This window comes from Puma concolor, chromosome E4, assembly GCF_028749965.1.
Source record: "Puma concolor isolate L17-30 chromosome E4, mPumCon1.1.hap2, whole genome shotgun sequence".
Classification (NCBI taxonomy): Eukaryota; Metazoa; Chordata; class Mammalia; order Carnivora; family Felidae; genus Puma; species Puma concolor.
This window is the reverse complement of record NC_141683.1, coordinates 41,996,170-42,009,186: the sequence shown is the minus strand read 5'-3', so window position 1 is coordinate 42,009,186 and position 13,017 is coordinate 41,996,170. Positions and strand designations below refer to the sequence as shown.

The 13,017-nt window shown below is 37.6% G+C and overlaps 1 protein-coding gene across 4 annotated transcripts in view; it reads right to left on the bottom strand.

The window, feature by feature from the left end:
* The window catches only part of TOR1AIP1 (torsin 1A interacting protein 1), a 45,126-nt gene that overhangs the window by 27,951 nt on the left and 4,158 nt on the right, over positions 1 to 13,017 (bottom strand). For 2 of the 4 annotated variants that reach the window (XM_086693701.1, XM_086693700.1), the window contains exons 3-4: positions 8,490 to 8,549; positions 7,485 to 7,529 (exon numbers count right to left, since the gene is read on the bottom strand). In XM_086693701.1, the coding sequence (XP_086549827.1) occupies positions 7,485 to 7,529; positions 8,490 to 8,549 (105 nt within the window). The remainder of the gene's footprint in view (positions 1 to 7,484; positions 7,530 to 8,489; positions 8,550 to 13,017) is intronic. The other 2 variants (XM_025921254.2, XM_025921253.2) reach the window with 1 other exon arrangement.

The following is a 13,017-nucleotide window of genomic DNA, read 5'->3' as shown; positions in this document are numbered from 1 at the left end:
ACATATCTTCTTAGATATACACCTGTAAGCATTTCGGTGGGGAGAGAGGTGCTAATGTAAATTGTGTTGTTTTTAATTTCAAATTTTTCTTGTTCATTGCTGGTATGTAGGACAGTGATTGGCTTTTTTATATTAACTTTACATTCTGCAACCTTGCTATAATTGCTTATTAGTTCCTATTTTTTGTCCATTCTTTTGGATTTCCTACACAGATGATCACGTTACCTGTGAACCAAGACACTTCTTCCTTCCCAACCTGTATACCTTTTGCTTCCCTTTGTCTTACTGCATTAGCTACATTGCTCCAGCACAATGTTGAAAAGAAGTGGTGAGCAGGGGCATCTATGCCTAAATATCCATTTAGGTTCCTTCATATCATACCTTGATGGCTTATTCCTTTTTAGCACTGATATTAGTACAAAAGCTTCCAGTGTCTCACCATTATGTTACCTGTAAGGTTTTTTTGTAGATAGTGTTTATCAAGTTGAGAAAGATTCCCTCTATTCCCAGTTTACTGAGAGTTTTTATCATGAATGGGTATTGGATTCTGTCAAACACTTTTTCTGCATCTATTAATACTATGTGTTTTTTTCTTTTTTAGTCTGTTAATATGATAGATTCTCAAATGTTGAGCCAGTCTTTCATACCTATGACAAATCCTGTTTGGTTGTAGCGTATTTTTTTTTTTTTTTTTCAGTTTTAAAGTAATCTGTATAGTCAATGTGGAGCTTGAACCCACAACCCCAAGATTAAGAGTTATGTTCTTTACCAAGTGAGCCAGCCAGGTGCCCCTAATTCTTTTTGTAGTTTTTTAAAATTCATTTTGCTAATGTTTTGTGAAGTACGGCATCTGTTCATGAGATATTGATCTATAGTTTTCTTTTCTCATGTTTGTCTGGTTTTAGTATTAAGGGAATGCTGGCCTTACAAAATGAGTTAAGAAGTATTTCCTCTACTTTTATCCTCTGAAAGGTACCTTAGAGAACTGGTATAATTCATTTCTTTAAATACTTGATAGTATTCACCAGTGAACTCATTTAGGCCTGGTGCTTTCTGTTTTGGAAATTTATTAAATATTGAGTCAATGTATTTAAATAGATATATATGTATTTAAATAGATAACAGATTATCTATTTCTTCTTGTGTGTTTTAGCTGATTGTGTCTTTCATGGAAAGGGTCCATTTCATCTAGATTATCAAATTTGTGGGCTTCAACATGTTCATAGTATTTCTATATTATCCTTTTAATTTTCATGAAATCTATACTAATTTGTGTCCTTTTACCTTAGTTTATCTCTTTTCTTTTTTTATCCTTAGCCTGGTTAAAGGCTTTCCCTTTGAATGATAATTCTGCAAGATACAGAATTCTAGGTTGGTGGTTTTTTCCTCTCACACTTAAAATCATTCATTCCACACTCTCTTCTCACTTGCATGGTTTCTGAAGAGAAGTTGGATGTAATTCTTATCTTTGTTCCTTTATGGGTCAGGTGTCTTCTCTTCCTCTAACTTCTTTCAGGTTTTCTTCATCTTTGATTTTCTGTAGTTTGAAAATGATAAACACCCAGGTGTATTTTTTGTGCATTTATTCTGCTTGATGTTCTCAGAGCTTCCTGAATCTGTGGTTTGGTGTCTGACATTAATTTGGAGAAATTCTAGATCATTGTCTCAAGTATTTCTTCTGTTCCTTTTTTCTCCTCCTTCTGGCACTCCCATTATGTGTATGTTATATACAATATTTCATAGTTGTATAGTCCTTGGATGTTCCATTTTGTTGAGTCGTTTCCTCTGCTTTTTGGTTGAGAACTGTATTTTGAGAATTGACATATGACACTGTGTAAGTATGTGTAGATGTTAACTTGATACATTTATATATTGATTACCACCACAGCACTGGTTAACACCTCTATCACATTATCATTTATTTGAGGATTCTATCAATATGCCCTCTAGCACAGAAATTTTTTCCTCAGCCAAGTCCAGTCTAATATGTCTATCAAAGGCATTCATTTCTATTACAGTGATTTTGAATCCCTTGCATTTCTTTTTGCTTCCTAGGATTTCCATCTCTGCTTACATTGTCCATCTGTTTGTGCATGCGGTCTACTCTATCCATTAGAATCCCTAGCATACTAATCATTGTCGTTTTAAATTTCTGGTCTGATATTTCCAACACCCTTGCCATACTGGTTTGGATGTTGGTTTTGTCTCTTCAAATTGTTTTTTGCCTTTCATTATGTCTTGATACCGTATCTTAATGTTAAGATTTTGTCTTGATGGTGGACATGATGTACTGGGTAAAAGGAACTTCTGTAACTAGGTCTCTAGTAATGTGATAATGAGGTCCAGAGAGAAAGGGAAAGGGCTTCATAGTCCTATAATTAGGTCTTAGTCTCTTAGTGAATTTATGCCACAAATGGCTCTCAATGGTTTTCTTTTCTCCTTAGGTGGGACATGTTGTCTACGGTGGCCTGGAATAGAGGATTTTCCTTTCCCCAGGTCAGTTGGGCTGATAATACCCCAGTAGGTCAGGTTCTGGGTAACTAGATTGCCCTGAAGGCAGGCCTTATTAAGAACAGAGTGCTCTGACATATTTCAAAATGATTCTTTCCACCCCTCCCCCCCCCCCCCCCCGCTGAAGCATGAGGGGACTTTTCTCTGATATTTACTATGGGAATTTGGTCGAGCCCCTGGAGGTATACCTCAAAATCTAGTGGGGTACTCCCCATGACTGGGTCCCCTTGGAATATTTAACTCAGACTTCTGCACACCAAGCCTCCTGCAGTTCATCAGTTACAGTTCAGATTTTGATACCCCAGAACTGGTTCCTGGAGACATCTCCACTTTTGAGCCTGAGCTCTTGATAAGCCACAATTTCCTGTATTTGCATCTCTCTCCAACTTTGAGGGCAGGGGTTTGCCCTGTGTTCTCTCCTTTCTCAGAGATCCAAAAAAGAGCTTTTGAATTTTTAGCTGTGTTTATTTGTTGCTAGGTTAGCTTCTTACACGTGGAACAGGAGGAAAACCAAAAGTCTCTCTCAATAATTTTTTGAATTAATGACAAAGAAAAGGCTGAGGGCTGAACTCTTCTAATACAAGAGGTTCCAATAACTTCTAAGTGTAACTCGTTTAAAATAGAGCTTTGCAGGGAGCCTGGGTGGCTCAGTCAGTTATGCATCTGATTTCGGCTCAGGTCATGATCTCGCAGTTTGTGAGTCTTAGCCCATCTGGGGGTCCCTCTTTCTTCCCCTCTGCTCCTCCCTCACTTGAGCATACACATGTTCTTTTTCTCAAAATAATAAATAAACTTAAAAAATAAGATGTAACAGTAGCTTTGCTAAAGTTACAACCATATTTGAACATTATGTTTTATATAGTTTAAAAATTATTTGGTATAGCAAAATTTTAGGCTAAATTGATTTTAGAATCTGTGTGTTTCTTCACTGAGTCACCAGAAAGAAAATGAATAGTGCAGTAATCCCTCCCTTTTTGATCCTGATATAATTTATTTCCATGTACTTTTTAAACTCCAGGTCAATTTGTTCAGAGCCAAATCACCTAGTAATTAATCACTCATATAAAAGTAAAATTAAATTTCCTTTATTGTTTATGTATGTGTTGTCCAATTAGCATGGGGAGAATTTAAGAATTTTTTTTAACCAACTTATATAAGGGAGCTCCCCATTTATTTTTTATATCATTATATTTCAAGTATTTAATATATCGTGGATTTCTGAACACTTTAATCTAGTGTCCAAAGGTCTTTTCTTTAGAATTTTATGTTTCTGGGGCGCCTAAGTAGTTCAGTTGGTTAAGCGTCTGACTCTTGGTTTCAGCTCCGGTCATGATCTCGTGGCTTTGTGAGTTCAAGCCCCACATCAGGCTCTGTACTGGTGGCATGGAGCTTGCTTGGAATTCTCTCTCTCCCTCTCTCTCTTCCCCTTCCCCACTCATGCTGTCTCTCTCTCAAAATAAATAAATAAACTTAAAAAAAATTTTTTTTAAGAATTTTATGTTGCTAACAATATCAATAGTATTCAAAGGGTGAACAATAACTTGTTAAACAAGGCTGTCTTCAATATTATTACTAATATTGTGCCTTATGCATAATCCAATAATATCTTATGAATTACATGTTCTATACATTTGACAATAATCATCATTGTTATCAGTCTACTCGTTGTCTTGGCTATAGACTTTTTAACTGTGGTTTTCATTCTGGTACATGAAGGTCAGGAATTTCAAGTCCTCCTAAATGCCATTTCCTCCATGAAACCTTCCCAACCTCTCCTGCAGAATAAGGCACTTCTCTTCTAGGCTATCAAATACATATACCACCATTTTAACACTTACAACATTAATTTATCTAACTTGTTTTTTTTTTCTTTTTTTTTCCATTATCATGTACTCTAAGAGCTAGGGGAAAAAATTATCATGGCTTTTTATGGTTCCAGCATTTAGGCCAGTCACTGATACATACAGAAGGTGGTTAAAAATAAATGTTTGTTTAATAAATGAATAGACTTTTGTATCACAGAATAAAAACCTTTAAGACTTTTGCTAAAATTGTTCATACCATGACAAAAAAAAACATGACTTAACAACTCAAGAAAATAGTGTGAAATTAGTGCTTAATAATGAGGTTTCATGCAAGGTTTTAAACATTCTACATTTTCACCTTTTTAACCCAAGCTACAAAGAATGCATAAATATTTAAATACAATCTGATGATGAATCAGTAGCATTTAGTACCACATGAGAAGTTTTCATTTTATTTCCCTGTTTTGCATTCATCTTCCTTTATTTTATTTATTTTTTTTTTTAATTTTTTTTTTCAATGTTTATTTATTTTTGGGACAGAGAGAGACAAGAGCATGAACGGGGGAGGGGCAGAGAGAGAGGGAGACACAGAATCGGAAACAGGCTCCAGGCTCTGAGCCATCAGCCCAGAGCCTGACGCGGGGCTCGAACTCACGGACCGCGAGATCGTGACCTGGCTGAAGTCGGACGCTTAACCGACTGCGCCACCCAGGCGCCCCGCATTCATCTTCCTTTATTTTAAACCTCTTGGCTTCTACGTGTAGAAGGTTAAAATACTTTTTTTTTAAAAAAGGTATTATTCTTCCCTATGCTTATGCAGAAGCTTTGAGAAATTCAACTCTTATTTGGAGTAATAATACCTTCAATTAAAAAAAAGTTAAAATATTATAAAAGTTGTGGCAAAACAGAGAGAGAATAGGCTGGGTCACAGTAGATCTTCCCAAAGCTGGGGACATCCTGGCTAAGGTTGGTGGGGTTGCGGGGGTGTTTAGCCTTGGGCCTGGGGTGGCAGCTTCACCACCTAGGGTCCCCAGGACCCACCACTCCCCCAACTGGTGTCCCCCAGATTCACGGTGAGAACATGGCACTGGCTCTTAGTTCTGACATACTGGCCACTGACCTCGCCTACACCTGGTCCACAAAGGGATGCGATTTCACCGGGCCCACAAGACCTCTGAGAAAGCCGTCTTCACAGCCTAGACCAAGGGGGTCGCCCTCAACCAGCTGTGGCCGAAGGAGCTACGGACCGTCAGCCCCCTGTTCTCTGGCGGTGTGAGCCGCCTGTGGTACTCAGGCCACAACATGGAGCGGTATGCTGCTCTGGGTGGCACGGCACACGCCAGTGAGCACTGCTATGGGCCCAGGAGGCCTAGAGCCCTCGCCACCCGGCTCCCAAATAAAGTGGGCCCAAAAGGAAAACAAAATTATAAAGGCTGTGGCATTTAGTAGACAAATGGCAATAAATAAAGGAGCTGTTAAGGAGGTACCACTTTTCCAATGATCTCAACCAACTAATAAAAGGACTTTCAGAAGACCTAGGGCACGTGTTTGTTGTAAGAATAGATCACATACAACCATCTCTTCAGGCAGAGACAAACCACTAATTATACCACTTTCCTTTCCTCAGCTACAGTTTGAAAGGAAAACACAAAGTTCCAGGTATATCTGTACTATAAGGTTTTCTATTCCTAGAGACTTATTGAATGTGTTGGTGTGAGCAGTGAAGTGAAGGATACTCAAGGAACTCATACTTTGTATTTTGTCTGGGGACAAAGACATGAAGATTTCACAAATGAGACTCTGATGCTTTCTCAAAGAGAAGACTAGACAGAACACAAGAGTCCATGTGTCTCCCGTCTTCTTACGCTGTCAGTATAGGCTAGGGTGGAGTGCTATAAAAAAAAAATCTATGTTGAGGCAAGTATGTAACTCTCTGAATTTACTCTTAGAACAAACAGATGACTGTTTGGGTGATTTGCTGTCTTTATTCCTGCCACCGGTATAAACCAGGGAGCGGTAAGCTTTTTCCATAAAGGGTCAAATAGTAAACATATTTGAGGCTTTGCTAGCCACACAAGGTCTCTTTTCTTAGCTCACAGGCTGTGCAAAAACAGGATTGCAGGTCAGATTTTAACTAGAGGCTGACCCACAGCATAGACACCTTTAAGAGTGTGGTACCTTTAAGATTATTCAATGCCAATATGCTTTTGAGAACAGAGGCAGAGTGGGGCAGCAGGAAGGAGTATAAAGAACAGTCTGGGGATATTACTAGTATTCAAGCTCCATGAACAGTCATTTTTGATATTCTAAGAGGTACTAACATTACTATAAAAAAGAATCAGAGGAGGCCATTTTCTGTTAATCCCACAGAAATGTTCTTTAAACTGGAAAGCACTTTTAAAAGTTACTTCTCACTATAAAGTACTTATAAAAATCATTTCTAACTCTAGCATAAAGAGTAAAAGTGGATTATTTCAACTTCTTTACCAATTAAGAAACTATGACTTAAAAATTTTTTTTTAAGTTTTTAAATAAAGCACTTGAGAAACTCTACTGGGCACCAGTACACATGATGAACTGCATACTGTAAGGATCACTTTCAGACACTATCCTGAAGTCTCCAAGAAGTCAACCCGAGTTTAACTGAAAGATGAATTTTAAAAAAGTTGCAGCTATTTTTTTAAAAAAGGGGAAGTTTCCTTCGTTTTGACTCATCTCTAAATTTAGAAAAATACTGTAACTTAAAACTAAGTCTAACCACAATCAATGTAGGTTCTCTTAACGCTGTGGATCTGGGTATCTCATGTCCTACAGCAAAGCAAACACTGGAAAGTGAATCTCTAATTCACTTTCTAACTCAAGAAAAACTATGAATTGGTAAGCTGATATTCCTTTTTCTCATAGAAATGTGAATTTAACAAAGTCTAATAAAAATTAAAATGTGTTTGTATTACATGTTCCTATATGAACTTAAATAACAAAAGACGTAATTTCAGACAGAATAAGAATCAGGGCAATAAGAAAGGTCATAGCCATAGGCACAGTGTCCCACAAGCTGAGAAAACGAACAAAGAAATATTCTCAAGCCAGTGACCAACTGTGTATACTCCTGTGTTCTGATTCTCAGAACCCTTGAAAAAAACCTGTAAGAATTAGAGATAGACAAACCTAATTCACTCATTTTAGTATTTCCATTTGTTTTGTATGCCGAATCTGCAAGAGAGATAGCAAGAAAATGATTAGAGCTTAAGAGGAAATGCATCATGTGGTCCTTTACCACAGGTTCATCATCAAAACCTTAACAGATCTTTGTCATTGTAATACTTAAAACGACAGTTATCAAAAAAAAAAAAAAACCCATCCTAATTCTTTCTTAAAGAGAAGGATCAAGAAATAGAAACCTAATGTGAAGATAAATAAGGTTCTTCTTTAGTTCCCATGAGAAAGCACTCTTATGTGCTAATGAACTCTGACAAGGAAGCAGAAGTAGACTGCTTGGATGCCTTTATTGGTTATCTCTCACAGTCATGAAATCAACTTAAGGGCAATACTTGTTAGAGGTTTTCATCAAAAAGAAATGTAAGTGAGGCAGAAAAATTTGATAGCACTGAGCTATAAAGCCTCGGTCTTGATTTTTTTATTAGCATTATGCTGGGAAGAATAAAAAGCCCCTGATCCTAGTTTAAAATCATCATACTAACAAAAAGAATCATAGAAACCTCTTAAAAACAATGAGGAAGGCCTTTATATATATGTGTGTGTATATATATATATATATATATATATATATACATACACATATATACACACATACACATATGTATGGAAAGATGTCTCAATAGATTAAGTAAAAATAAAAACACAATAAGAAGGTACAGAAAAGAGTGTTTATTGGGCTAACATTTGTGATAAAAGGAAGGAAAATATCATTTATGCATGAATTTCTTTGTAGCTCCATTAAATATCCCTAAAAAAAGACCTAAGAAACTGAAAACACTGGTTCCCTCTAATGAGGAGGCTAGGTGGGTAAAGGACAGAGGGACAGGGAGATTTTTCACCATGTATTTATAATAACTTTTAAATTTCTAACCATATGAATACATGTACTAACCTATTTAAAAATAAAGCTATATTTATAAATCATTTAAACCAACAGACAAAACAATCTCTTACCAGGTCTTGGGCTTCTTAGGGGGCGTCTACACAGGCTGATTACAGGATCTTCACTCAGCACTAATATAGGAAGAAAGAACATTAAAAAATATATAAAATGTCAAACATACTACATTTATCATACAATTATCTATTTATTCAACAAAGGTTTTTCTGAACCCTTCATTATTTTAAGTATGGGAATGTAAAACTGAATTACCAATTTCCTGCCATAAAAAATTTATGAACATGATAGAAAAAATATGCAATTTTTCTCAGCAGATCACATTTATATAAGAAAGGAATACTAAATAAAACTCTTCTAAATTTCTCATATGAGAACCAAATTTGTACTGTAGCACCAACTCAATTATTCCATTTGAGGCTTATCCTCATTATGGATTATTTATGGCATACTTTAATTTAGGGGTTAACTTCCTGAGAGTTAATATAGTACCTCCAACTATTTAACCCTGTGTGTGTGTTCAGGAAATGTAAACTCTAACTTAAATAAAGTGTTACCATTAGCCAGGGTTTCAGACTGTCTATGGTTCAATGGTATAGGGCTAATGGGGAAGCCAATCCCATCATATAAAATGTTAACCTAGAAAGCCAAGATGTGTTCTCAAAAAAATCAAACAACATTATCTAAAGTCCAATATATATCTGAATTTGGATTATATTATGTTTGTTTCATTTGTCTTTATAAAAAACATCATGGAGCCCCTGAGTGGCTCGGTTGGTTAAGCATCAGACTCCTGATTTTGGCTCAGGTCATGATCTCATGATTTGTGAGTTTGAGCACCACGTGAGGCTCTGCACTGACAGTGTGAAGCCTGCTTGGGATTCTCTCTCTCTCCCTTTCTCTGTCCCTCCCCTGCACATGTGCACATGCTCTCTCTCTCAAAATAAATGAAACTTAAAAACAACAACAACAACAACATTGTTTGGCGCTGTAGGAGAACAGTGAAAACCATTCTGAACTGGTTATCACTGGTCCCTGCCATTACACTGACTGCCTATGTTTGTTTTTACAAAACTGACTTCACGCAATTTCCCCATTAAGAGTATCCAGAAAAGATATTGTAATGGGCCAGGCACTTGTTTGTTCGAAAAACACTTATTGAACATGTTTCTATATATCTTAAAGACAGAGATGTAGAAAAGCAATTAAACTTCTGTAGCTCAAAAAGGCAGAACTAAGATCAACACACAGAAAGAGAAAAGTTAGCTTTTAATTACTTAAGTTATTAATGTTGTCTCCAAAACAGAACAGATAGTGAGGGAATGATTTTCACCTCACTGAAAATGATCAGGGAGTATATGAATGAATGCTAACAAAGGGATACTTGCATTGATAGAGACTTTGGGTAGATGAATTCCCTAAATCTTCCAGCTGTAAGATTCTATGAAATATCTATCTCAGTTGCTAGTATTTCAAACATCAGGTATTTAAAACTTATAAAAATAGCTTTTAAAATAAATTTTGTACATGTTCATAATCCCATTATTACAACTACTTTCCTCTTCTTCTCTTCTGCATTCTCACCTTTATCAGGATTAATTAAAACCTAAAACTCAACTTAATCTATAGACATCAATTACTATTTTTTTCCCCTATCTTTTAAGAAGTATTTTCTGGGGGCGCCTGGGTGGCTCAGTCAGTTAAGCGGCCGACTTTGGCTCAGGTCATGATCTCGCGGTCTGTGAGTTCGAGCCCCGCATCGGGCTCTGTGGTGACAGCTCAGAGCCTGGAGCCTGTTTCAGATTCTGTGTCTCCCTCTCTCTGACCCTCCCCCGTTCATGCTCTATCTCAAAAATAAATAAACGTTAAAAAAAAAAAAATTAAAAAAAAAAGAAGTATTTCCTGTACGCTCTATTATGTACATATCCTTAGAGAAGATGCTTCAAGGAGACAGAGTACCAAAGAGAGATATTATTAAAGAATAAAAGAGCAAGTACCCTTATTTTGTAGCAATCTTCTTCCCTTGTCTGCTTTTGCTCATCGCTGCACCCCCAGCATCTAGCATGGGGACTGGCATAAAGTAGGTACTCAGTAAAGATCTAGAGAATGAATACTCCAAAAAAATCAAATGTTCAGCAGCCAGAGAATCAAATGTTCATGACAAAATGGTAGATATTCAAAAATAATTATCTATGATTATTTAACTAGAAACCACAACTGTTGGAACAAAAATACCTATTTAACTTTAGGAAAAGTAAATGAAGTTCTCCCAATATAATTTTATATTGTAAAATTAGTTCCATGATTTCCAGAAAGGAATGAATCTGACCACAGAACAGTTATGTAAGAATACATGGACTGGGGCACCTGGGTGACTCAGTCTGTTAAAAGTGTCCAACTTTGGCTCAGGTCATGATCTCACAGTTTGTGAGTTCAAACCCTGCATCAGGCTCTGTGCTGACAGCTTGGAGCCTGGAGCCTGTTTCAGATTCTATATCTCCCTCTCTCTGTCTCTGCTCCTCCCTCACTCAAGAATTTCCTCTCTTTCAAGAATAAACATTAAAATAAATAAATACATACATACATACATACATACATGGACTGAACTGAATGAACAACTCAATGACTATTTTAATGTGAAAACATTTCAATTCTGGAACTTCAAACAATAAGAGTTCAATCTGTATCCCTGTTCTAAACTAATCAGTACTTCTCATGGCTTAGAAAAACAGGAAGGCAGATGATGTAGTTGTCTTTAGTAGGTTGTTTTAGAAGGTGGGCCGTTGGCTTTGGTCTTTATTCTTAAGGGTATCTTTGAAAAAAAAAATTTTTTTTTTTCAACGTTTATTTATTTTTGGGACAGAGAGAGACAGAGCATGAACGGGGGAGGGGCAGAGAGAGAGGGAGACACAGAATCGGAAACAGGCTCCAGGCTCTGAGCCATCAGCCCAGAGCCTGACGCGGGGCTCGAACTCACGGACCGCGAGATCGTGACCTGGCTGAAGTCGGACGCTCAACCGACTGCGCCACCCAGGCGCCCCAGGGTATCTTTGGATAGATTTCTCTCAGTCCACACCAGTGGTCCTATATACAATTATAGCACTATTTTTCAACATGAAAGTTAAACAGAAAGTCTATGATTCTATAAGGGGAAAGGCCTACTTAAAGTAGTACTCCATCAAAGAGTGACTACTATTTACATAATTCCTCCGCTAGACACACATTATAAGCATTTGTTCAATAATTCCCTAAACTCTTTCCTTGAAGCATGCCAAGTGCTAGATGCAGGATGATTTTTTTTTAAATTTTTTTTTTTTTTAACGTTTACTTATTTTTGAGACAGAGAGAGACAGAGTATGAACAGGGGAGGGGCAGAGAGAGAGGGAGACACAGAATCTGAAACAGGCTCCAGGCTCTGAGCGGTCAGCACAGAGCCCGACACGGGGCTCGAACTCACGGACCGTGAGATCATGACCTGAGCCGAAGTCGGACGCTTAAGCGACCAAGCCACCCAGGCGCCCTTGCAGGATGATTTTTAAAAGTACCGCTGAATTCTTGGGGTGCCTGGGTGGCTAAGTTGGTTGAACATCGACTCCTGATTTCAGCTCAGGTAATGATCTCACCGTTCGTGAGCTCGAGCCCCACGCCTGGCTCCATGCTATCAGCATGGAGCCTGCTTGGGATTCTCCTCCATCTCTGTCTGTCCTTCCCCTGTTCACTCTTTCCCTCAAAATAAACAAACTTAAAAAAAGTTCTTTTATAAATAAAGAAATAAATGTACCACTGAATTCTTAATATCTCAAATCTCCCAAAGATGTAAATATCCTCATTTCTACTTATATGCACGCTACACTACTGATACATTCCAGGTAATTTATGCATAGGTTCCATCAATTTATCATCTATACTGAGAAATGTTTTTTCTTTTCCATTTCTAATTATAACATAAGCTTCCTGAGAAAAGGAAATGCTTAAGCAAAACTTTATGAACTTCACACCTCTTGTAAAGTGCCATAAGGGGCAGGGAGGGGGAGGGACTCCTTGTACCTGTGTTTTACTGTGTATAAAATATGCATGCACTGTATCATTTCCTCAGTGGCCTTGCAGGTTAGGCAGGGGAAATGATAGGATAAAGGCCCGTGTCTCAAGGTGGGTGGGTAACACAAGCAAAATCCAGTGTGCTTTGCACAACATTATGCAGCTGTGTACCTCGTTAGTGGTCCTTAAACATAGACCTAATGTTGGGGCGCCTGGGTGGCGCAGTCGGTTAAGCGTCCGACTTCAGCCAGGTCACGATCTCGCGGTCTGTGAGTTCGAGCCCCACGTCAGGCTCTGGGCTGATGGCTCAGAGCCTGGAGCCTGTTTCCGATTCTATGTCTCCCTCTCTCTGCCCCTCCCCTGTTCATGCTCTGTCTCTCTCTGTCCCAAAAATAAATAAACGTTGAAAAAAAAAAATTAAAAAAAATAAAATAAAATAAAAAATAAAAATAAAAAAAACATAGACCTAATGTGAACTCCAAAAGACTGTTCAAGGTATTTTATTATATAACAGTTTTATAATGGTCTATAGGCTGGTGTTCAACA